Source organism: Aphelocoma coerulescens, chromosome 27, assembly GCF_041296385.1.
Source record: "Aphelocoma coerulescens isolate FSJ_1873_10779 chromosome 27, UR_Acoe_1.0, whole genome shotgun sequence".
Lineage (NCBI taxonomy): Eukaryota > Metazoa > Chordata > Aves > Passeriformes > Corvidae > Aphelocoma > Aphelocoma coerulescens.
The window spans coordinates 931,352-956,470 of record NC_091040.1 but is presented as its reverse complement, the minus strand read 5'-3'; the positions used below and the strand labels follow the sequence as shown (position 1 = coordinate 956,470).

The window sequence follows — 25,119 nt, the reverse complement described above, 5'->3', positions numbered from 1 at the left end:
ATTCCTGCCCTGCACTGGCTGTCCCAGTTTGCCCAGTTCACCCAGTTTATCCCCCACCAGCTGGATGAAATCCTCGCCTTCCCTGCTGTTCAGTAATTCCAGGAGCAGCCCTCGATCCCGTCTCTCCCCCTCTGATGCCGTAATTGCTCTCCCCTCCCCAGCCCTTCCCAATCTTCTCTCTCAATTAACACAATTCCTCCAGGGATTTCAATAATTCAATTCCCAGGGACGGAATCCGACAGAGGGAGAAGCCAAATCCCGAATTCCTCTGGAACCAGAACTGGGCTGAGTTTCCCTGCCCACGCTTTGCCCAGGAAACTTCAAAAAGCCCAATCCTATGGAGCTGCTCCTGCTTTATTTATCCTGTTTATTTTCCAAAAGCCTTCCAGGCCCTGGCAATTTATTTCCCCAACTTTTCCATGTGCTGCTCTTTTATTTTTCCCTCTTCTCTCCCAGTTCCTTTCCCCTGTTCTTTTCCTGCCCCACTCAGGGAGGTCTCTCCCCCTTTTTGTGCCTCCATAGCAAACCCCCTCCCCCAGCTTTAAATGAAATTAAATTAAAATTAAATTTATATTCGAATTAAATTGAAACCCAACACACCCAAGAATCTGGAATTGCCAAATTTCCCGCAGCCTGGGCCTGGAATCGCAGCCGAGCAGCCAAGTGGGCAGCAGGTCAGGGAAGAACAAACCAACCCCAACCAAACCCTCTCTTAATTAAATGTCTTCGTATGAAATTAACTCCAAAAAAGGGCTTCAGGAAAAAGTGAAGGGATTTGGGGCAGCAGGATGGAGCTGGAGAGGATGGAAAATGGTACCAGGGAGCTGCTCCTGGGGAATTCAGGGATCCAGGGAGCCGTTCCTGGGGGAATTCAGGGATCCAGGGAGCTGTTCCTGGGGGAATTCAGGGATGAGATCCACGGAGCCCTCGGGGGTGGGAGAAGGAGGGAGAGGAACTCTCCTTCCTCCAGGAATGGAAAATCTGGGACAGCAGATCCCTGATCCACCCCAGGTGGTTCCCTGGGATCCACGCCCGGCTCAGCCCCGGCAGTTTAGGCTCAGATCCATCTGGCTCTGCTCCCATTCCCTTCCCAGGGGATTTGGGGCTCATCCCCACGTTCCCAGGTGCTGTCCCTTGTCCCAGCCACCCTGAATTCCACCAGGACTGTCCTGCTCTCCCCCCTCACCTCCAGAGAGCTGCAGCTGAAAGGAAGGACCTCGGGCTGGAACCACGCAGGAATCATTAAAAACTCCGGAATTTTGGCCTCACCTGCAAGGAGAAACAACAGATTTGTACTGAAATTCCCTGTGCAACATTCCCAAAAAACCTCCCGTGGCTTCCAGGAACGGCAGGGCACAGCAGACTGAGGAGAACCTGAGGCTGAGGGGGCTTAAAAAGGAGACAGAATTCAAAAGCACCAACAAAAAGAAAAGGCCAGAGATACCACATGGTACAAAATAGGAATTATTTATATTTTCCAAAAGAAAAAAAAAACCAAAAAAAAAACCAAAAAAAAAACCCAAAAAGAATTCCCAGCTATTGAAACATCTCTGCTGTAAGAAGTGATGGAATAGAAAGGAACAGGGCTGGCTCCAGACAGCCACACCAGGTACAAACAGTGTAAGAATCATGGAGCAACTCAGGGACGTCGCACGCAGCCTTCAGCAACAACAAAATTCATCCTGGGGGGGGTGGGGGGGTTTGGGGTTATTTTTTTTTCGTTAAAAAAAGGAGGAAAGGGGAAATAAAGCAGGGAAAAATGCCAGAAACTTTTCCCACAATATTTTGAACAGAAACCGTCGGTGTCGCTCTCGGCGCGAGGGGTCTGCAGTCCTCTCCAAGCACAGCCCTCAGTGCTCCTCGCGCTCCGAGCTGAGATTTTATAGAAAAAGGGGGTTTTGAACCATTTTTTCCGTTTGCAGTGGACACACAAGTGCTAAAACAGAGCAAATTCATCTCCTTGCTGCGGGCAGAGGGGGCACACGCACGTCCAGCGCTCGGCTCGGCCGCAAGGACTCGCGGAACGTTTGCCATAAATACTCCTGGAGCTCCTGTCGGGGATTTCCTTCCCAAAACCTCGCTGGAACTTCTGCCTTCTCTCCTCCCAAAGCGAGCAATGTCCTCCTGCCCCAGCATCCCACACACACAGAGCCCCGGGGCCGGGAATCCCGGGGGAACGGCGCCGGATCCCGAGCCTGGAGCCGGGTGCAAGGGAACACACAGACACAGGGAATCGCAGGAACAGCCCCAGAGCCCACCCTCCCCCCTTTTCCCAAAGTTTCTCGGTGCTGTTGGACAAAGTCTGGATGTCACACGGAGCAGCCTCTTCCCCCCAACAACAGAGTCCAAGCTCCACAGGTTTCGCCGGCTCCCCGGTGGTCAAGGGTTGGGCAGCAGCGGCAGCAGCAGCTGGGGCCGCTTCCAGAAAAGCTCGGGATGAGGGCGGGCGGGGTTTAGGATTGCTTCAGCCGCTTGCGGGGCGGGCCCAGGAACGGGCACTGCGCCGAGGCCAGCGAGCGATAGGCCTCGGCCACCAGGTGTGGGTGGGACACCACCATGGACTTCCAGCCCGACGTCTCCATCACGTCCGAGGCGTGGCTGCAACGCAGGGGAAAAACGGGATTAGGGACTGGGATAACCGGGAACAGACCGGGATTGGGAACTGGGAGAACAGGGAACAGACTGGGGTTAGGGACCAGGAGAATGGGGAGAAAACCTGGATTTAGGACTGGGATAACGGGGCAACAAACCGGGATTAGGGACTGGGATAACAGGGAACAGACCGGGATTGGGAACCGGGAGAACGGGGAACAGACTGGGGTTAGGGACCAGGAGAATGGGGAGAAAACCTGGATTTAGGACTGGGATAACGGGGCAACAAACCGGGATTAGGGACTGGGATAACAGGGAACAAAGTGGGATTAGGGGCTGGGAAAACGGGAGCAGCCCTACAGGTCCTTCCCACAGGCCTGAGGAACTCGGGGGTTCCTCCTCCTGGAGCTCTGTCAGGTGTCTGAGGGGTTTGGCACCATTTTGGGCTTGGATTTAAGCAGGAAAAGCTCCAGCAGGCTCCAGGTGGGATGGCAGAACACGGAGCTCATCCCCCCGGCTCTCAGCACAGGAATGGTTTAAATCAATATAAAAAGCACTGGAAGAGCTGCACCGAGTGACAGAAATGTTCCATTTATTAAAGCTTGGCAGGGATTTTCCATCTGCTGCTGGATTCAGAGCTGGAATCAATCCCTCAGCATCAAATCATGGAATGCTTTGGGGTGGAAGGACCTTAAAGCTCACCCAGCTCCATGGGCAGGACAGCTCCCACTATCCCAGGCTGCTCCCAGCCTGGCCTGGGGACACTTCCAGGATGATCCCAGCGTCAGAATTCCCCGATCCTCTCCTGCCTGTAAGTTCTGGTCATCCCAGGAAACTCCAGAGCAGCTCCCAGACCATTCCCATTCTGGACAACCCCAGAGGACAAGGCTGAGCTGGATCAGGGGCAACGCCAGGTGTGGAATGCTGGATAAATCATGGATCACAGGGAGACAACCCAAAACCAACAGAGGAGAACCTTCCCTGCACAGCCAGCTCAGGAGCTGGGAACTGCTGCTAACAGGGAACGCTGAACAACAAATCCTGGAATCCTGGAGGCTGGGAAGGATCCTTGGGATCACCAAGTCCAGCTGTGGTTTGTTTGGAGTGAGCAGTGAAAGAAGGAAGGGGAAGGGGAAGGGGAAGGGGAAGGGGAAGGGGAAGGGGAAGGGGAAGGGGAAGGGGAAGGGGAAGGGGAAGGGGAAGGGGAAAGGGAAGGGGAAGGGGAAGGGGAAGGGCTGGTCCCTGCTGCAGTAATCACTCACTAATTAATGAAGTCCACGGCCTGGGTTTTGAGCTGGTCCGCGCTGTGCAGGTCAGCCAGGATCAGGATCTCGGCCGCGTTCTCCACAGACAGGTTACTGCACAGAGCATCCTCACACATCACCTTCAGCCTCTCCAGGGCATACTGGGGATAAAAACTGGGAATTACACCCGGAATCACACCTGGAATTACACCTGGGCACTGCCCAGGGCACCCTCACCCATCACCTTCAGCCTTTCCAGGGCACACTGGGAATGAAAACTGGGAATTCCAGCAGGGAACACCTCAGGGGGATGGGAGCCCTCCAGTTGTGCTCCTCCACTTCAGGAACAAACTCGGAGCAGCCCCTGGGTTTGCACCCCAGGAATGTTCTGTGCCCTGAGCTGGGATCAGTTTGTGGGACCTCTGCCACGGGATCAGCTCTGTCACTGTAAATTGATCGATCAATTGAGTCGGTTTTAGGTTCTGAGACTTCCCCCATCATGACCAGATTTAAACGAGGAATTCCAGGTTGTGAACCCCATTTCCCCCTGAAGCTGGGCTGGTAACAGAGGCAGAGCACTCAGAGTTTGCCCTGCAAATTGAGAGGGCAAATCGAATTTCTTTGCTAATCCGTCTCAATAAATAAAGCAGCTTCTTGGGGCAGCCATTAGTTTGGATAATTGCCTGTCAGTGCCTCCAAACGTAACAAATAAAGCCGGGCACTTCTCCTGCTGCAGATGGAATAGTCTCCTCCATGTATCCATTTTTTAGTTCCATTTTTGCTACAAATAACTCATTTTTAATTGCACGGCTGGCCCAAAGTGGGCACGGAGGGCTCTCAGCAGCAACATTGCCCCTTTCTCGCTCTTTAATTCCACCTCAGCTCCCCCCAGCCTCCTGCACTGGGAGCTCCTGGGCTGGGGAGCTGAATTTTGGTTTGGTTTTGGGCTAATTACAGCTTTTTCCTAAGAGACGGGAGAGCTCAGAAGGAGCTGCTTCAGTCCCCTGGGTAAATACCGGCTGCTTTATGGGCTTGCACGGAGGAGTTTTTTATTCCTGCTTTTAACAGACACACAATGAGCTGCAAAGGGAAAGCAAAGCTGCGTTAAAAGGCAGGAAAGTCCAAATTAAAGCTCTCCCTGCCCTTCATGTGCTGCTCCTCCTGGAAGGAGGCTGGGAGCTCTCAGTCAATCCCTTTAAATACTGAATTAACGTGGCCATGGCTGTGCCCAGCCCCTGAAGCTCCTGGCTCTGAGTTCCACCTCGGTCCCAGCTGGAATGGGGCTTTTCCCCTCTCACCTTGGGATGGACACGAGGGGTCACAAAGGGTCACCCCCAGCCCCAGATCCCCCGGCCCAGGAGAATGCCAGGATTCCAGGAGCAGGGCAGAATCCCGGGATTCCAGAGACTGCACTGGGCTCTCAGCCCCAGAGCAGGGCAGGGGGGGATCCTGCACTGCAGAGCTATTCCAGGGATAAATCCAGGATTTGGGCTCCAGACTGGATCCTTCCCCAGCACTGAGTCACTTTTAAGGGAAAAAAGAAGAAAAAGGGAATAGTTTGGGTTGAAAATCAGGGATTTTCAGGGGTTAACAGGGCCAGCAGAGCTCTCACTCCCATCCCTGGAGCTGCAAAGTGGAGGGGGCAGAGCCCCAGGGAATTCCAGCAGCTCCCAGGAACAGCAGGGACTGGCACTGCAGCAGGAAAACCAACACCACTTCCCAGCCCTGCTTTGCAGAGCCTCAGGCTGACAGGAGGCAGAGCAGGAGGAGAACTGTTTGTCCAGACTCAGCGCTGCTCCGGGGATTTGGGAATAACCACACGGAAAAACATCCCTGGGTCCGCTCTGCGATTGTCTTCTCAGCCCAGCTCGGATCATGCTGAGCAGGCTCTTCTGGGAGCTCCAAAAATCCTTAAAAATGAGCAGCAGAGCAAAAATTCCTGATGGTTTAACAGGAAGATCTACAGCAGAGTCCTCTGGAAGCTTCAAAAATGCTTAAAAATGAGCAGAGGAGACAGAAATTCCTGATGGATCTCCAGCTGTGCAGCTCCAGGTGAGCTCTCTGTCAATCTGATGGTCCAGGTATTTTCCAGCACGTCCAGGTTTCCCCAATCCAAGGAACCTGCCCATCCCAGGGCGCCAGGAGCACCGTGGAAAGGAAATCCCAGGGCATTCCCAGCTCCCTCAGCATCCCCAAATCCCGAGTTTACCTTGTCAGCAGCTGCCAGCAGGTCATCAGCCATCTTGTCCAGGTTTGGGGCCTTCCCGGTGTAAATAAAACACATCATCTCCTTGAACACCTCGGGCTCCACATCGTTGATCTCCACCCGGTTCTGCAATGGGAAAATGGAGCCTTTTAGGGTCTGCCCAGAGGCTCAGGGGCTCCTTCTACCCCGAACCCCCTCAGTGGCAGAGGGAAATCAGTTACAAGGAGTTGAACTTGCAGAAAAAAAGGGGGAAAAAAGGAGGGGAAAGGAGGGGGAAAAGGAGGAGAGTAAAAGAAAAGATGTGGATGGAGTAAGAACAACTCCAAGTTGTATCCCACATTCTCTACTTCTCCCTGTTCCCCCCCAGCCTCTCCCCCAAGGGAACAGAGGGACAGCTGATCCCGGATCCCTCTTTTCCTCCTCCCTTCCGGAGCAGAGAGGTGCCCCCCATGTGAGGGGAGCAGTCCCAGGATTCACAGGAATCCTCGGAGCAGGGAATTCCCTGCTGGAGGAATTCCCCTCCCTCAGCTCTCACCTTTTTGCTCTCCTCCATCTCGTGCTCGAACATGGCGCTGAACACCGGGGACCGCGCTGGGAAGGAACACAACACGTTGGGAATGCTGGAATCCTCTGGGAAGGGCTGGGTGCTGCCTGCCAGCACCTCAGCAGCTCCCAGCACCTCCCACCAGGCTCCTGCTGTCTCCTGTCCTGAATGGGATTCCCAGAGAAGCTGTGGCTGCCCCTGCATCCCTGGCAGTGTCCAAGGCCAGGCTGGACAGGGCTTGGAGCAGCCTGGGACAGTGGGAGGAGTCCCTGCCAGGGCAGGGGTGGCACTGGGTGGGATTCAATCCCTTCCAACCTGAACCACTCCAGGATTCCATGAACTGGGCAGAGTTAAAGGTGATTTCTGGAACAGGCTGGATGGGCTGGTCCATAGCCAGGAGCTGCACTTGGTACTGGGAGCTCCAGGAGAGAGACTCTGGATAAGGGCCAGGACACAGGGAATGGCTTCCCACTGCCAGAGGGCAGGGATGGATGGGATATTGGGAAGGAATTGTTCCCTGTGAGGGTGGGGAGGGGCTGGGATGGGATTCCCAGAGCAGCTGTGGAAGTGGCAGCGTCCCAGGCTGGACGGGGCTTGGAGCAGCCTGGGACCGTGGAAGGTGGCCCTGCCGTGGATGAGCTCTAAGCTCCCTCCTTCCCATCCCATTCCCTCTGTGCCCCCCATCCCAGGGCTCGGGGCAGCACCCACCTGCCAGGATGGCCTTGTGGCCCTTGAACTCCTGGCCGGCCACGCAGAGGCAGCAGTCGGTGAAGCGCGAGTTCTCCCAGAGCCCGCCCAGCTCGTCGGCCAGGCGGCACTCGGGCACCTTCACCATGTTCATGGTGTTCTGGCCCGAGATGTTCACCGAGTCCTGCACCACGCTCACCTGGGGGCACAGGGGAACCTCAGACACAGCCTGGAGCAGCTCCTCGCCCTGCAGGACAGGGGAAGGGAGCGCAGGGCAAACCCCACAGCTCCCGGTTCAGGCACCGGGGGGGTAAAAATTCCCCGCGTTTAAAGGGTCCTTTCCAGAGATCCCTGCACCAAGGTGTCCATCCCAAATCCAAAATCCCACCAGCAGATTCCCTTCCCAGCCCCACACCGACAGCACGTCCATGCGATTCACGAGGTGCTGTCTGAAGGAAGTGGAACCGGATTTTTGCTCTTTCCGGATTTTTTCCAGACACCACGCCTGACCCAGTTTCTCCTTCCATCAGCACTGTGAAACCTCCCCAATCAATAATGCAACAGCCACCAATCCAGGGGAAGTGAGGGACACACAGAGCTCCCACAGCCCAGCACACACCCCACAGGGACCCCCTCAAGGTCCTCCTACTTCTCCTTCTGTGAGAGTTCGGCGTTCTAAAATACAATTAAACCCCACCTCAAGACTAAGTTAAACAAATCCCAGTTTATGTCAGATACTCAGGGAGGTCTGGAGGAGGCAGATTCCCAATCCCTGCTCTGAAGGTGAGGAATCTCCTCCAGAAGGGCCTCGTTAAGAGCCTGTGCAGCACCAACCCCGTGGTAAAAACCAGGCAAATCACAGCTGCAGCAGAGGCCAATTAGCAAAGCTCTGTGATTAATTGTGCCCTGCTGGAATCAGGAATAGAGGAGGTGACTGACAGGGAAGCAGAGGTGAGGCTGTTCCCTGAATTTGCTGTCCAGCCCCAGTTAAGTTTCAGTTCTGTTCATGACCAGTGGCCAAGGGAGAGCAAGGACAGCAAGGGAAGTTCCACAGGGTGGGGAAGGAGAAGGGAAGCAGGAAGTGAGAGAGGAGAGAAAGAAAAAGGAAAGGAAAAAGGAGAGGAGAAGGATCCAGCCTTGGGTGCCAAACCAGGTAAGGATTTGTTTCTGCCATGCCTGACTCTGTCCTTTCTCCTCCCATTTTGTGTTCAAGGAAGGGCTCCTTCCACCCCTAAGAATTTCTGCTGCTGATTAAACATCCTCGAGATGTTTGTTCATTTAAACGTGCATGATTACGATGGCCAAAACCTGAAAAAAACACCCCAAAAACAAACCAAAAAATCCCAGCTGTCAAAGGACTTTGAAGCCCTTCTTTTATTCCTGAAAGAAAACACAGCACAAGAAAAGACTCCGAGAAAAAAAACAGTGCAGGAGATGCAAGGAGAGAACAACTTGTTCTGCTCTCTTCTGGCAAAAAACAGCTCCAGGAGGGGGTTTGCAGTTAAAAAGACAATGGGAGTGAGGCAGAAGAAGCTCTGAAGACACTAAATTAGAGTTTCTGTTTGCTCATTAAGGTTTTTCAACTTAAATCTCTGGGTTTGGAAATAACTGGCTGCATCTCTGCCTGGAATAGCACAAGTGAAATAATAATGATGTGGAAAAACACAAACACAATGACCAGAAAATGGTGATTACTGTAAAATCCCCCTTTTTTTCACATTTTTTTCTTTTTTTGGCTGTACAGACAGATTGAAGAAAATAAAGAGAAGCTCTCCTTTCTTCAGCAGGCAAGTCAAGGCAGGGCAGTTCCCCCTGCAGATCCAGGGGTGTGATTATCCCAAGTGAGCCCCAAATCAAGGAGCACAAAGAGATGGATGGGAACACCAAAGCACCGGTGAAATGATCATCAAACCTGCCTCATTCCCATCGTCATTCCAGGGAAAAGCCGAGCAGAAAGCAGCCAAAAAGCAAAGGGATGAATCATGCAGGGAGAGAGGCACACACAGAGCAGCGAAATCCCGGGGTCACAGAACATCCAACAGCGCTCCCAACCCCGTAAAAGCCGGGGTGAGGGAAGGGTCAGCCGTGCCTGGGGCTGATGGGAGCAGGGCTTACCTCACAGAACAGCGTGAGCTTGTCATCCGGCAGGAGCCCGTTGGCCTCATCCAGCAGGAAATCTCTCCTGATGAACTTCTTGAAGCCCCAGTCCTTGCCTTGCACGAAGCGATAGGCGCGCTGGCTCTCTGCAGGATAGGCCTGGCTTAACCCGGGCCAGGGCCAACCCAAACCCCGGTCCAGCTCATCCCCAGAGGGGTTTCACCCACCCAGAGGGGTCTCACTCACCCATGGCCTTGGTCTCCTCTCCCTTGGCGTTGAGGATGGAGAACTTGAACTTGGCCCTGACCTCGCTCTTGGGGCAGCTCACCAGCAGCAGGTACAGGGACAGGTAATCCTTGCTCTCCTCGTCCAGGCCCTTGGGGTTCACACGCAAACACCTGGAAAAGGGGGGATTGGGAATGTCGGCAGCAGGGCCTGGCAGCTCAGGGATCCTTTGAAGGAAGGGCACTGTGGAATTTTCGTGTTTGCACAGGAAAGGAGGGCTGAGAACAACCCCTGATAACAACAGCCCCAGAGAAGCACAGAGGGGTGAGAGGAGCAGAGCTGGGCTACAGCTGATCCCCACACTGAGAAAAACACCCAGGAATTATGGGCAACCCAACAAATCCACAGGGAGATGGGCAGGGAGAACGGCTGGGACCACTGAAAAGCCCCCTGGATATCAATCCTCACAAAAGCAAAGTGGAAGAAATAAAATGGAGGGAATTGATTTGAGGAAGTGCAACAAATGCAGAGAAATGGTTGATAAAATTCCACAGGAGGCAACTGCAGGGAACAAGGGATTTCTGGAGGCCGGTGGTTCCTAAAAAAAAAATAAAATACCAGGGCTAAAAGGAAAAACTCCTCCTGTGTGAAGAAAAGGCAGGAAGAGGCTCTTCCGTGACCTGAAACTTGACACAGAATCTATCAAGAACAAAAAGCAGACAGATAATGAACAGCTCCCACACACAGCGACCAAAACGCACAGATCCAGATGTTCCAGGGAGAGCCGAGCGCAGAGGGGACAAAGGTGACTCAGGAACAAAAGGCAGGCGAGGAAAGCACAGCTCTGCCACCCAAAGGAGGGAACACACACTGTATCCCATGGATACAGCTCATCCAGGGGCTGCTTCCCCACAGCTTGTACCGAAAAGCCAAGTTCTGAACCACTCAGCCTCGGGATAAAATCAGGAATCAGAGTCCATGGATGCACCACAGCAGACACAGGCTCTGAGCAAAGTCCACCATGAGTTACTGGAAATGACTGGAGGACTCAGGGAAGATAAGGAAGGGTTAGAGGAAAGGAAAAAGCCCCAAATGGGGTCATCCTGAAGAGGGAGCAGCTCCTGGGCAAGAGCAGGGACAGGACATTGGTCTTCCCTCATCCCTGTGTTCTTCCCAGCCACAAGAAGCTGCCATTCACAGAAAGGGAATTCACAGCAGGAAAAATTCACTTTTGAACCCCGTGGAGTAGGAGGGGCTGGAGCTGGGAGGGTGAAATGGGCTGTGCACCCTCATGGCCTCACCTGGACTTGTCCCACAAATGTTTTTAGGATAAATACTGGTTTGTGTGCAAACACTGCTGAGGCATCAGGGCTTTCATGGGCAGGATAACGATGTTTTTACGGATTCCCTCTGTCACAGCCCCCAAACTCCACCCCAGCCGGGCTGAACCCTCTCCCTGGGTCTCACCACTTGAGCTTGTCGTTGGCTCCAGAGGAGAAGGTCGAGCTCTTGATGACCTCCCCCATCTCCTCCCGGCAGAAGCTGAAGTTGTTGATGGTCCACATGTAGGAGAACTTCACCACCTTGATCTGCAAGGAGAGAACAGCAGCTTTAGGGTCAGCCCAGAGGGACAAAGGGCGGCCCCGCAGCTCTGAGCAAGGGGCCTGCAGGGCCGGGAACGGGAACCGGGGCACGGCGGCCGCTGCCGGGAGACAGCGGCGGGGGGCGGTGTAAGGGCGGTGTAAGGGCGGTGTAAGGGCGGTGTAAGGGTGTAAGGGCGGTGTAAGGGCGGTGTAAGGGCAGTGTAAGGGCGGTGTAAGGGTGTAAGGGTGGTGTAAGGGCGGTGTAAGGGTGTAAGGGCGGTGTAAGGGCGGTGTAAGGGCGGTGTAAGGGCTGTGTAAGGGCGGTGTAAGGGCTGTGTAAGGGTGGTGTAAGGGCGGTGTAAGGGCGGTGTAAGGGCGGTGTAAGGGCTGTGTAAGGGTGGTGTAAGGGCGGTGTAAGGGCTGTGTAAGGGCTGTGTAAGGGTGGTGTAAGGGCGGTGTAAGGGCGGTGTAAGGGTGGTGTAAGGGCTGTGTAAGGGTGGTGTAAGGGCGGTGTAAGGGCGGTGTAAGGGCTGTGTAAGGGTGGTGTAAGGGCGGTGTAAGGGCTGTGTAAGGGCTGTGTGTAACTGCTGTGTAACTGGTGTGTAACCGCCGTGTGTAACTGGTGTGTAACCGCTGTAACTGGTGTGTAGCTGCAGTGTGTAATTGGTGTGTAACCGCTGTAACTGGTGTGTAACCGCTGTGTGTAACTGGTGTGTAACCGCTGTAACTGGTGTGTAGCTGCAGTGTGTAACTGGTGTGTAACCGCTGTAACTGGTGTGTAACCGCCGTGTGTAACTGGTGTGTAACCGCTGTAACTGGTGTGTAGCTGCAGTGTGTAATTGGTGTGTAACCGCTGTAACTGGTGTGTAACCGCTGTGTGTAACTGGTGTGTAACCGCTGTGTGTAACTGGTGTGTAACCGCTGTGTGTAACTGGTGTGTAACTGCAGTGTGTAACTGGTGTGTAACCGCTGTAACTGGTGTGTAACTGCTGTGTGTAACTGGTGTGTAACCGCTGTAACTGGTGTGTAACCGCTGTGTGTAACTGGTGTGTAACCGCTGTGTGTAACTGGTGTGTAACCGCTGTAACTGGTGTGTAACCGCTGTGTGTAACTCGTGTGTAACTGCAGTGTGTAACTGGTGTGTAACCGCTGTAACTGGTGTGTAGCTGCAGTGTAACTGGTGTGTAACCGCTGTGTGTAACTCGTGTGTAACTGCAGTGTAACTGGTGTGTAACTGCAGTGTGTAACTGGTGTGTAACCGCTGTGTGTAACTGGTGTGTAACTGCAGTGTGTAACTGGTGTGTAACCGCTGTGTGTAACTGCTGTGTGTAACTGCTGTGTAACCCCTGTGTATAACGGCTCTGTGTGTAACTGCTGTGTAACTGCAATGATTGCTGTGTGTAACCCCTGTGTAACAGCTGTGTAACTGCTGTGTGTAACTGCTGTGTAACTGCTGTGTGTAACTGCTGTGTGTAACTGCTGTGTGTAACTGCTGTGTAACCCCTGTGTATAACGGCTCTGTGTGTAACTGCAGTGTAACTGCTGTGTAACTGCAATGACTGCTGTGTGTAACTGCTGTGTAACTGCTGTGTGTGCAACTGCTGTGTGTAACTGCTTCCTGTGTGTAACAGCTCTGTGTGTAACTGCAGTGCTTCCTGTGTGTAACGGCTCTGTGTGTAACCCCTGTGTGTAACTGCAGTGTAACTGCAGTGATTCCTGTGTGTAACTGCAGTGATTCCTGTGTGTGACTGCCCTGTGTGTACAACTGCTCCGTGTGTAACTGCCCTGTGTGTAACTGTAGTGTGTAACTCCTATGTGTAACTGCCCTGTGTGTAACTGCAGTGATTCCTGTGTGTAACTGCAGTGATTCCTGTGTGTGACTGCCCTGTGTGTACAACTGCTCCGTGTGTAACTCCCTGTGTGTAACTGCAGTGTGTAACTGCTATGTGTAACTGCCCTGTGTGTAACCACACACCCACCAGGCTCCAGACCCATCCCAGATCCCCAGTTCCCGGGAGCTCAGCCCTGCCCAGGCCAGCTGACCTGTGTGTAGCACCAGCTCTCGGCCACGGGCCCACTGGACATCTCTGCCGGAGGGGGGGGACTCGGCACCCTGGACATCGCCAGCTTGGAATCGGGCAGAGGGCACAGGCAGCGCGGAAACGGAGCTCAGCTGCACCTGGGGGGCACAGGGAGACACAAACCATCCAAATAACCAGCACGGAAATGGGGCCACAGGGACACAAACCACCAGAACTGAGGCCAAATCAAACCAGCTTGAGCAGTTCCACGTCACAGGACACAAAGCTCCTCTCTCCCCTCCAAGCAGCCCCAAAACGTGCTGTGGCACTGAAACGTTTCCAGGAACACAAACCCACCCTGAAAGCCGGGGCTGGAGCCCAGGGCTGAGGGGGTTGGCAGAGGGGAGAGGCCGGGCTCAGCCTTCTGCTCCCGGCTTTGTGCCCCGCAGCAGCGCGCACTCGGCTGCGACACGGATTCCTGCGAGCGGGAGCGGCAGCCAGGACAAGGAGGGAGGGCTTTGGGATCAGCCACCTGTCTGCACGCTGAGCAACAAGATGGTCAGGGATGGAAAGGCTTCAGCAGGAGAAAACGCAGGGAATGAATAAATTAACCGCGAGAGCCGCCCGTGAAATTGGATTTTGGTACTGTTAAAATTGCAGTACATTTTAGTGATTTCGTTTTTGACTAACACCTTTTCACTCACTGCCACAACAAGGTATTCTGATCTCTTAGAAGTAATAGAAAAAACGTGACTTTTATTTAAGAAGCGTTAAAGGGATGGATTGGAAAAAAAAAAAAAAAAGACATAAAAATAATTTAAAATAACTTTGGAATCCTCTGAAACAGCAACTCCATGGCCCCTCCACACATCCCTGGCCAAAAGGTGGGAATGAAACCTCCAGCCACAAACACCTCCTTGTCTTCTCCCTGACAGGGAACTCTCCATTATTGGGAAAATGCTCCCAGCCTGGGATGTCCCAGCGTTCTGCCGGGTGCTCTGCGGGGCAGGTGAATACAGAGAGCTGTGCAACTCCTCAGGGAGGCACCAAATCCCTGTCCCAGGTGCCATCCCCGGGACCGGGAGCGCTGCAGCAGCTTGGGAGGAGACAGACAGGGAACATCCATCCCACAAATTCCCCGGGAGGAAATACCGGAGCTGGTCCTGCCCAGCAGGCAAAGGCACAGGGGAGGCCCAGCAAAGGCCACTGAGATCCATCCTGCCACCTCCAAGTGCTGAATCACTGCTCTGGCACGGCCCAGAATTCCATGGATTGGAGAGGCTGAGCCCAGGTGAAGGGAAATCCCTGTCTGCTCAGGACACTCCAGGTGTCACCAGGTGTCACCTCACCAGCAGTGCTGGCACCTCTGCACTGGAGCTGGATGGAAAAGCAGCGCGGGCACAGAGGTTTGAGGGAAGTATTTGGGAAATAATTCAGATTAGGAGAGGCAGGGACACACGTGGAGGCACGGGCAGAAATATCAAAACACAGGAAACAAAACAGAAAATATTATTGTATGGCCCCCTGTGTACAGGGTGAGAGTTTGTTACTCCTCGGCTATAAATAACAAACTCCTGGCTCTGGACAGAGTTAAATTACAGCTGAAAACAGAGCAATTCTCACCCCGTTCCCAAGCACTTCCAGATGAAGACATCTGATCCAAGGGGCAGAGCCAGAGCAGCTCTGGGGAAGCACAGGAAGTGTTCCCTTGTCACCCACCCTGTCCTGCCAAAATCCCCTCCTGATTTCACAGCTCAGCTCCAGCTTCCCCAGCAGGGAAACCTCCCCGGGAGAGCTGAGACCTCACCTGCCAGCGGTGGGCACAGAAACTCAACAAGGAATCCTAGAACAGACCCCAAAACGACTGGACTTTTGCCCAAAAATCTCTCATTTTCTGCTTCTCACGATAAACCCAACTCCCTGCTAAGAAACCCAGCAGAAATTCCCGGGTATATTCATTTCCAGCCAGGTTTATTCACGGAAAGGTAACCTAGGGGAGGCTGGAAAGGAAGGAGATTTTTAATTAAGAGTTTCAAAAGCTGAGTGGGCGCTCCTGGGGCCAGCAAAGTATCAAAGAGTGCCCGGGAACAGCCCAGAGCAGGGAGAGAAGGAGCAGGACAGGATAATTGGAGCAGGAAAACAAGGAAAAGCTCATTTATCTCCCTGCATCCTTCAAAGCCCTGGGAAGGACAGCGGAAGGTTGGGTTTGGAAAGGGAAAGAGGGGAAAAGGGCAAGGAATGAAAGAGCAGAGCTGCAGGGATGGGATGGGGCAAGGGGGGAAGAATGACCCCACAGAGCCGGGAGTGACCCCACGGAGCCGGGAGTGACCCCACAGAACTGGGAATGACCCCACGGAGCTGGGAGTGACCCCACGGAGCCGGGAGTGACCCCACGGAGCTGGGAGTGACCCCAAGGAGCTGGGAGTGACCCCATGGAGCCGGGAATGACCCCACGGAGCCGGGAGTGACCCCACGGAGCCGGGAGTGACCCCACGGAGCCGGGAGTGACCCCACGGAGCCAGGAGTGACCCCACGGAGCCGGGAGTGACCCCAGCGAGTTCCAGCCTTCAGTGCTGAGGGAAAGGACCAGAAAATCCCCACAGCCAGAGTAGGGATAACAGGAATGAGCTGGAACCACGAATGCCAGGCTAAAGGAACTCATGTGGGAGAGAGCAGCAGGGATAACCTGGATTCCTTAAAATCCAGGTTTCAAATGATTACTGCAAGAGCTGAGTCCCTGTTTCCTCCTGATTCCCAGGCTACAGATCAGCCCTGATCCAGAAAACTCAGTAGGAACAAACTCCTGCTTGCAGCCCATCGCACCAGGAATGCTTTTCCAGGCAGGAAGAGCGCTTCATCTCCAACATGACTTTGTTCAGTCTTTTCCCTGCCCTTATGAGACACCAGCACGAGGAGGAAGAAGGAGAAGGGAACCAGATTCCAACCAACTTCCCCCTCCAGCCTTCCTCCAACTCCTCGGCTGTGTTTCCATACAAGATATCACAGAGATTTTGATAAGGTGTGATGGGTCTGCTGGCATAATTTAATAATTTTACATTAACATCAAAAAATCACATTAATCACACTCTGAAAATAATAATTATGGCCTTCCCCTACACCCATAGTTGAATATCCCAACTGTCCAAGACCAGGATTATTGGATTAATAAGACAAAGAGCAAAGAAAAGATTGTGGTGGCTGAGACATTCTGTATTTAATATGTTTTTAATCAATAGGAATAAAAGCCTGGGCCAGAGGCACTGGATGCCTGTTCCTATTGGTGCCACCTCCAGAGCCGGGCAGCAAAGCGCTGCCTTCTCCCTGCTTTGGGATTAATGCTCTAATTCGAGTTGTAAATGAAAAAATAAATCAACCCTAAATCACACAGGCTGTAAATATTTACTGCTGAGGAACACTGGGACTCTTATGCCAGGTTCAGGGAGGTTGGCACCAACCAAAAGCCAGGAGTACTCCCAGGATACACCTGCAGCGCTGGAGATCTGCTGGCTAAAATTCCACATTATCCATTGCAAACCCCAGTGGCTTCCCTGGGATGTTCCTGGCTGGAAGCTGAGGTCAGGAGGGGCAGACCCTGGGCATTCTCCAACCTTGTGCACTCCAGGAGTGGGAACGGCCCCAGAGAGGAAATCCTGGGACATTTGTGCCTCTAACGCAGCAAAAACCCTTCTGGGAATTCCAGAGTGCTCACAGAGCTTCTGAGAATCCACCCCAGTGAAATGGGGGGGTCTGAGCACAACCTGGGGCAAAACCAACAACAACAGAACCTAATCTATTTCCAGATCAGTTCTTGGGCACCAACAGTTCCTCTGCCTCCTCGGGGGTACAAACACTTCAACCCCACAGCAGCCTCCTGCCCCAGCAGGTGCTTCTGCACGTGGCCACGCGTTTTTATTTCAGGGCTCTCAACTCCAGGCACAAGCACTTCACAGCAGCAGCTGCTGGACTGAGCACCCAGGAGCAGCACTCTCGATAAAAGGGTTTCGGCCGTTTTTGTTTGTTTATTTCGGGGGTTCTCCGTTTTCTGACAGGTTTTTGCTGTATTTCCTCTCTGTAGCGAGCAGCAAACCCCAGCAGAGCGAGGCTGGAGGAATCAGCAAGATCTTACATAATCCTCCACCCGTGCAGCAAATCCAGCCGGAGCCGGGCGGGGAGCAGGGATCCGACAGAATTCCCATGGAGATTTCCACGCATGGAGCTCCCAGCGCCATCCACAACACAGCAACAGCTCCTGCCTGCACGGGGAGCGGGAGCATTCCCAGCTCCCTGCCCGATCTGGCAGGGATAACGCTCGGGAGAGGGATGAGCCCGAGTTTCCAGGTGCCCAGCGAGGCAGGAAGGAGCAGCGAACCCCACAGGGAAATGCTGGGCACGAGGGGTGCCAGGAGTGAGGCTGGGAAGTGCCCGTCACTGGAGCCTGGGGTGGTGTCCAGAAAAAATCCCACTGGGAATAAGCTCAGCTCCCAGTCCCTGCCCAAGAGAGGCTCAGCTGCACTCCCGGATTAACCCCAGAGCTCCCCCCACACCGCCCCAGCGGAAACTGGGACAGGAGCTGCTCAGTTAACTGGGTTTAACATTTATCAGGGATATCGGCAGGGCTGGAGCCTCCTCCGCGGGAAAACAGCACGAAATTGGAATTATGGTGGCACAGAAACAATGGGGTTTTTTAAGCACCTCAGGGTGGGCTGGCGAGGCAGTGATGCCCTCACTTTAACCCCTCTCCCTGACCTGTATTTGTGCCCAAATCCCAGAGGTTTTGGGGAGAAAAGGAGTAGTTTTCTAACAGTAACTCCACTCCAGTAAATCAGGCTGTCAAATCTGGGAGCAGTTTCCATTTGATGGGCACAGTTTTGTGTTACTGTCCTCTGCTGATGCAGTGACAGGATGACACCCTGCAAGCACTTCTGTCTTGAGCTCAATCCCACCCGTAACGAAGTACCAAAAAGGGGGGAAAAAAAAAATCTGTTTTTGCTTCAGGTCACAACAAAACAAGGGACAAAATGACACCAAATCGTTCTGGGCAGCTGGTTGGAAAATGTCACTGAAAGAGGAATCAGGTGGATGTTTTACTTAAATAATTTAGGGTTTAGAGTCCTGTTTTATAAAGCATAAAGACGTGTCATTCTCCAGACTCTTACAGGGCTTCACAACAAGCCACCACTTAGAAGTCCAAAGGGAAAGGGAAGAAAAATAGGAAATCAGGGAAAAGTGTTCTTTTCCTTATGTCAGGACGATGCTCTAGAACCACAACACAAACACATTTATCAATGCTGAGTTAGAGAGAACTGACACCAAATCTCATCACACCTGAGATTTTCCTGCCCCTCTAAGAACTCCTGTCAGACCCAGACAATTCCATTTCCCACTCCAGGCACTCTGTTCTCCCTTTAGAACACCAGGAATCCAGGCGATGCTTGCAGCAGCGCCAGCACCGCTCCAGGATGGCCCCAGTTCCCGGGAAAGGGAATTATTTCCCTTTCCACACTGCAGGATGATGCACCATTTCCTTCAAACAGCACCACAGGCCCAACACTCGCCTGGGGAACGGCGATCCCGGATCTGATTCCCACCGAGCCCAAGTTCCCTCCTGCTTCGGGAATGTGCTCCGCGGTCCCGGCCAGGCCACAACCTGTCACCCCTCACCGCCTGATGCTGCTCCTCATCCCAGCGCTCCCACTCCGGCCCCCCTTCCCTTTCTCCCACTCCTGCTTCCTCACCCGGCTCCAGGCACCCCACAGCCCCTCTCCCCCAGCCCGGTGATCTCCAGGAACCGCCGCTCCAGGTTTTTCCCCAACTTTTCCCTGCCGCCCCCCTCCTCGTCCCCCAGGCCCTGCGCTCTTCTCCCTCCCCCCCCCCAACTCCTTCCCCTCCGCTCTCACCTCGCGGCCCGAGGAGCGGCCCCGCCGGCGGTGCGGCGCTGCTGGGAGGCCGGAGGGAGGCGGGGAGCGCTGCCCGGGCAGGTGCGGTGTGTGGGGACGGCCCCCGGACCCCGCAGCCCCCTCAGGAGACCACCACCAGCTCGGGATCACTATTTGGCAGCATGTCCTCCCGGGCCGGTCTCCGCCGAGCGCGACCCGGGGATCACTATTACGCAGGTGCCCGCAGCAGCTCAGCGCGCATGCGCGGGACGCCGACGGGGGGGCCGGGATATGGCGCTGCCCAACGCTCCCCTCACGGCCGCGCACGCGCAGCGCCGGCCCGACGCCGCCGGCCACGCCCACCGCCCTCTATGGCCGCGCCCCGTCGCGCGAGACCTCTCCCCCTCCGCGAGCACGCGCGGCCGGGCCGGCTCCCGCGCATGCGCTGCGTCCCGGGGATCTCGTTGTGGCAGGCCCCGTCCCTGCCGCGGTTTCACGGGCAGATCACTTTATGGCGGGCGTGCCTGAGCGGCCCTGCCCCTCCTCAGCCCCGCTAATGAATCCTCGTTTGGCAGCGCCGCGGAGCGTGCGCTGTGTCCCCCGCTGTCGCTGTCTGGCACTGGGCTGCTGCTGTCGCAGTGCCGTTCCACCGCGGGGCAGGCGCGGCCGGCTCTGTCGCTGCCCACATGTCTGACAGAGAGCCCTGCCCCACACGCCCCTCGCAGGCGGCACCGCCTTCCCCACGTCCCCGGGCGGCTTTCCAGGTGTGCCATCACCCTTTTCCCCGTGGCTCCGTGAGGGACTGGCTGCTTTAGGGAATGGCGGGAACAATCGCCCCTCATGGCTTCCTTCAGGGCTCCATGAGGGGACACCTGCCCAGGGGAATGGCGGGAACCATCTCCTCTTCCCTCACGGCTCCGTGAGGGGACACCTGCCCGAGGGAATGGCGGGAACCATCGCCCCTCATGGCTCTGTGAGGGACTGGCTGCTTTAGGGAATGGCAGGTGCCATCTCCCCTTCCTTCAGGGCTCCATGAGGGACAGGCTGCCCAAGGGAATGGCGGGAACCATCGCCCCTTCCCTCATAGCTCCATGAGGGGACAGGCTGCCCGAGGGAATGGCAGGTGCCATCTCCCCTTCCTTCAGGGCTCTGTGAAGGGACACCTGCCCGAGGGATGGCGGGAACCACCTCCCCTTCCCTCATGACTCCATGAGGGGACACCTGCCCGAGGTGCCATCTCCTCTTCCCTCATGGCTCTGTGAGGGGACACCTGCCTGAGGGAATGGCAGGAACCATCTCCCTTCATGGCTCCATAAGGGGACACCTGCCTGAGGGAATGGTGGAAACTATCGTCCCTTCCCTCACAGCTCCGTGAGGGGACACCTGCCTGAGGGAATGGTGGAAACCATCGTCCCTTCCCTCACGGCTCCGTGAGGGGACACCTGCCTGAGGGAATGGTGGAAACCATCATCCCTTCCCTCACAGCTCCGTGAGGGGACACCTGCCTGAGGGAATGGTGGGAACCATTGCCTTCCCTCACAGCTCCGTGAGGGGACACCTGCCCGAGGGAATGGCGGGTGCTGTCTCCCCTCACGGATCCGTGAGGAAGTGATACCAAAATCCTCCAAAAACGCCATGAAAAATAAGACTCTGCCCATCTTTCAGTGCTATCGAGTCAGGTGTTGCTTTATTCTTGGCCCAGGCTTCTGCGTGGCTGACAAAGTTCCTCCACACTGACACTGATATAAAACTTTCTCACTTATTTGTACATTTTCAGCAAAGTAATTAATGTACGTTGGTATGGCTCTTCTCTGCTACTTTGTAGTGATTTGTAACCAGTAAAACAAAAGTTTCATTATTACAAGTCCTTAATTACCTCAAGGTTTGTAGAGCAGCTTATCCAGAGCGAGCCTTTCCCTCCTACCACTTCCAGCCTCATGGTGAATTAATTCAATTACACACAAAGCACCCGATAACTGGATTACCCAGGTTCTGTAACTCAGCCACGCTTATTGAAATGGGAAATGCTAAATATTTTTGTCTCCTCTCGCCTTCTCCCAGGGGAAAATCGCTCCTCCCGGCCAGGGGCTGCCACATCCACCCATGGCTGGCTCCTGGATTATCGGGAATGTTCTCTGCAGCGTCCCAGGTTTTCCTGGCAAGTGTTGCCTCCAAGTCCTGAGCAATCATTGGACTCTGCTGCATTCCTTTGTTTCCCCAAGTGCTGCCCGTGGTGACAGAGCAGCAGGTGATGCTGCACTGATGAAGAAATGGCTCTGTGAGGTACAGGATTGGTGTTCGCATTCCCGTGCTGGCCACACGTTTCTCCTAGAAACCTCTTTTCATCCCCTTTCCATTCCCATTTTACATTCCCACCTAAGCTGTGGATTTTTAGTGATGGATTTCTTCTCTCAGAGCTGAAGTACGGGAGGAAATTACAGCACCAGTTTCACAGACAACAAAGAGATTCCCCCCTCCTCCCTGGCAGCCTCTCTGAAAGCAGAACAAACAGAAATTCTCCTTTAATCCAGTGCTGGCCAAGTGTCACTCTGCAGCGGGGAAGTCAAGTTCTTTTGCAGGTTCTCCTGATCAAAACCCTCTTGTTCCCAGGAAGTGGAAAATTAAATTTGGCACCTGTGGAAACGGAGGTGGAATTTCACCTCTCCTCCCTTTGCAGAAGTTATTTAGGCTGGGTTCTGTCCTCCTTGGTGGCTGGGAGAATTATTGTCACTTCTTTGTGTCTGGGACACCATTCTGTGATAAATAAACAATTGCAGGTGCTTGAGCCTTGGAAATTCGGGTGAGCATTTGGATGTGTGTGAAGTGAGAGCTCTGAATTCCCAGCTTTGGGGACAATTCCCACCTGGGTGGCACCAGACAGGTGGCATTTCCCTGTGACAAGAGGCACTAAATGCTGCAGTACCCACAGGTTTGGAGGTGTCACCCCTCTCCGTTTGATTTCCAGGGGAAGCTGATTAAAGTGATGGCTCTGAGAGGAGCTGTGTGCAAGAATTTTAACTAGCTGCTGCTTTTTAATATTCACTTCCTCTTTGGGTTTAATTATTTTGTTCCTGCGTTTTCCCTTTCAATTTACTAAAACTCCAGAAATGTAATTAGGGAGAGGCTGAGCTGCAGAGAGCTGCCAGCGTTTCTCCAGCGTGATTAAATGGAGCAGCCCTGCCTCCAGCGAGGGGCTGCAGGACAGGATTCCAATCATTATCCCCCTGTTATCCCGGAAAGGATCTGCAGCACGTCGGGATCAGAGTTATTGAGAATGCAGCACTAATTAAACTCTCCTATCAGGAGAGGATGAAAACACAGTTATTTCATTATTTCCTGGATTTGCCATCTCTGTTACCAACCCAAACAAACCCGCTCCAAACAAAGCCCAGCTCAATCACGGGGGAGACTTAATGAGGCTTTAATTTGTGCAGCACTCACAGGACCAGTGCAAGGTGCTGCCTCCCCTCTGCCTGTGCCAGGGGCACCTGTGGAGCCCATTTCCCACGTGGAGAGTGCCAGGGATGCTGCGGTGCCGCTACAAGCTGACGGAATCGCTGCTGGGTTTGGGGATAGGGTTTGTTTGTTTGAAATTTAAGTCATTGCGGAACGCGGATATCACGGGCTTTGATGGTTTCGTTGTTAAATGGTAATTTTTTGGCTACAGCCAATTAAAAATCCATTATCTCCCGCTCGTGCTGGGGTGTTTCCAGCCCTTGCAGATGTCCCGCTCCTGCCCAGCCCAGCGCAGCCCCTCTGGATGTTTTATCTTGTCACAGCAGCCCCGGCTCTGTCACCTCGGCGCGCCCCGGGGGCTGCTCGGTGCCCACACGGGCTCTGAGGACAGGCAGAGCTGCTGGATCCCGGAATCCCTGAACCACGGAAGGCCGGGCATCCTGCAGGGAAAGGGGACGGAGAGCCTGGATGCTGCAGCCCTCCCGTGGAACAGCACACACGGAGCGAGAGGCTGAGCCCAGCAGTGCCCCCTTCCCCGCACTGTGAATTAATGAGGGTGGGGTAGGAGGGGAAGGGAAATATTCCCACCTTTGGGAAGTTTTAAAGTGGAGAGAGGCTAAGCAGCCTATTTACACGGATAGATAAAATACATGTGTCTGTTACAGAAATAAATAAAATATTGGTGTCTTTTAAATATGTGGATAAAAGGGTTGGGAAATTGGTGGCTTCCAAGTTCAAGGCAGGAATCCAGAGGGTTACAGGAATTAGGTGGGTGCTCCTTGAGGGGGGTTTTCCTTCCCTGTGAGGGTCTGGAGGGGCTGGGATGGAATTCCCAGAGAAGCTGTGGCTGCCCCTGGAGCCCTGGGAGTGTCCCAGGCCGGGCTGGACAGGGCTTGGAGCAGCCTGGGACAGTGGGAGTGGATGAAGAGCTCTGAGGTCCTCCCAACCCAAAACCGCTCTGGAATCCTTTGCTGCTCTCATGCAGATCCCAAACGCTGACAATTCCTGCTGCTGTGGTAGGACAGCTCCCTTTTAAACCATTCCGAGTTCACTGCTCTGCACATTTCCCACCTGAATCCCCTTCCCTGACTCCAAAACACCTCAAGCAGCCTCCACTCAGTCCTTGCTGCTATGATTAAAAACCACTTTTGTTTGGGAGAAAACAAACATTGCTTAAAAAAATAACCTGCCCTCCTTCAGAGAAAACCCTGCCCTGGAGGTTTTAATTGCAGGGAATCTGCTGGATTGCTATTTTTACCTGGATTGGAGATGCATCAAAGCTGATTTTGGAGGAGAGGAGGAACTGAGCCTTTAAAATGCACAACGGTGAGCGAGCGGCTCCCCCCAGCCCCTGAGTGGGGCTTTGGTGCTCGTTAGCAGCGGCTCCTGATGAGGCTGCTCTTGTTTTCCAGGCTGCTTTTGATCCCAGACTCATTAAAACCTGATCCTGCTGTGGAATTGTTTTGCTCTCCCCAAACCTCCGGTAGCTCTGCACCTGCGGGGTGGGGGGCCCACATCGTTGTCCCCAAGTCCCCGAATTTATTCCAGAGCAGATTCCCCCACAAACAGGAGCCCATCCTCGCGGGAGCACAGCAGGTTTCCCTCATGGTGAGCTGGGCATGGTCTGAAAGAGAGCCATGGGGGGTTTGTGGCTCCTGGTCCCCCTTCTGCAGGTCCAGGGGGAAAATTGGACAAAAGAGCTGGAAATTGGGGGTGGGATTGTGCAGAACAGGGCAGGAGAGGCTGGATGAGGGCTCAGACAGCTGAGAACAAACCAAAACGTGGCTGAAAAAGGAGAGGAAAGGGAAAACTGGGGAACAGGGAAGTGATTTCTGAAGGGAGGGTGTCAAAGTGCATTTGCACCTTTGGGAGTGGCAGCAGTTTGGGAATGGGATTTTTAAAGTCTCCGCAAACCGGGAATCTTCCCCTGCTCAGCTCTGGGGTCCAGCACTAAACCAGAGTTTAGGCTCGGTCTGGTTTGCTGGGGGGGGGAGAGGAGAGCTCTAAACCTGTGCTCTCCACACCACCAGGGTTAATATTAACTGGAATTAATTAATTGGGGTTTCATTGCCCCGATTCCAGCAGGGATCAGGGCTTAACCATTGCTGCTCCAAACCCCCATCCCAGCATTCCCAGAGCTGCTTTCCCACTGGATTCTGTCAGCCCTCCCTGGGACTGGGTCAGTTTATGGAGAATTAAATGAAATCCTGGATCCTTCACGGGTTCCTGGGATTTATGTAACTCCCACTTCCCCAAGCATTTACTGGCTGCAAAGATAAGGAATTCCTTCAGTCCTCAGGTAGCAGGGCCTGGCTGCTGGGAGACATTAACGGAGCTGCTTGAACCTCTGTGGGTTTATGGGATAATGGGATTTGGGTCAGAGGGACAGGGGGAAAAACTCCTTAGAGTTCATCAAACCACAGAAAATAAAAAAAACCCCAAATTTATCAAACCACAGAAAATAAAGTTCAGGCACCAAAGTGCCCAAATTCCTCCAGCCCAGGTCCCTTCCAACCCAAACCCAAATGCCAGGATTTTGCTTTCCCAGCCACACTCACCACAAAACCCCAAATGAGGGGGTTATTGCC

At 53.9% G+C, this 25,119-nt stretch overlaps 1 protein-coding gene across 1 annotated transcript; it reads right to left on the bottom strand.

Moving 5' to 3' along the window:
* Positions 1–1,451: 1,451 nt before the first annotated feature.
* SPOP (speckle type BTB/POZ protein) lies at positions 1,452–19,385 on the bottom strand. The gene is made up of 10 exons (XM_068996495.1): positions 19,097–19,385; positions 13,222–13,357; positions 11,063–11,184; positions 9,617–9,768; positions 9,389–9,516; positions 7,295–7,472; positions 6,578–6,633; positions 6,046–6,168; positions 3,855–3,997; positions 1,452–2,598 (listed from the first exon to the last, which is right to left on the bottom strand). The coding sequence occupies exons 2-10, from the start codon at positions 13,297–13,299 to the stop codon at positions 2,454–2,456; spliced, it is 1,125 nt and encodes a 374-aa protein (XP_068852596.1). The 5' UTR covers positions 13,300–13,357; positions 19,097–19,385; the 3' UTR covers positions 1,452–2,453.
* Positions 19,386–25,119: the final 5,734 nt, after the last annotated feature.

Coding starts and splice junctions, on each gene's coding strand:
- SPOP (XM_068996495.1), bottom strand. CDS start 13,299: ATGTCCAGGGTGCCGAGTCCCCCCCCTCCGGCAGAGATGTCCAGTGGG. Junction 11,185..13,221: donor AGAGCTGGTGCTACACACAG/GTCAGCTGGCCT, acceptor CTCTCCTTGCAG/ATCAAGGTGGTGAAGTTCTC. Junction 3,998..6,045: donor TGCTGGCAGCTGCTGACAAG/GTAAACTCGGGA, acceptor TTTTATCCCCAG/TATGCCCTGGAGAGGCTGAA.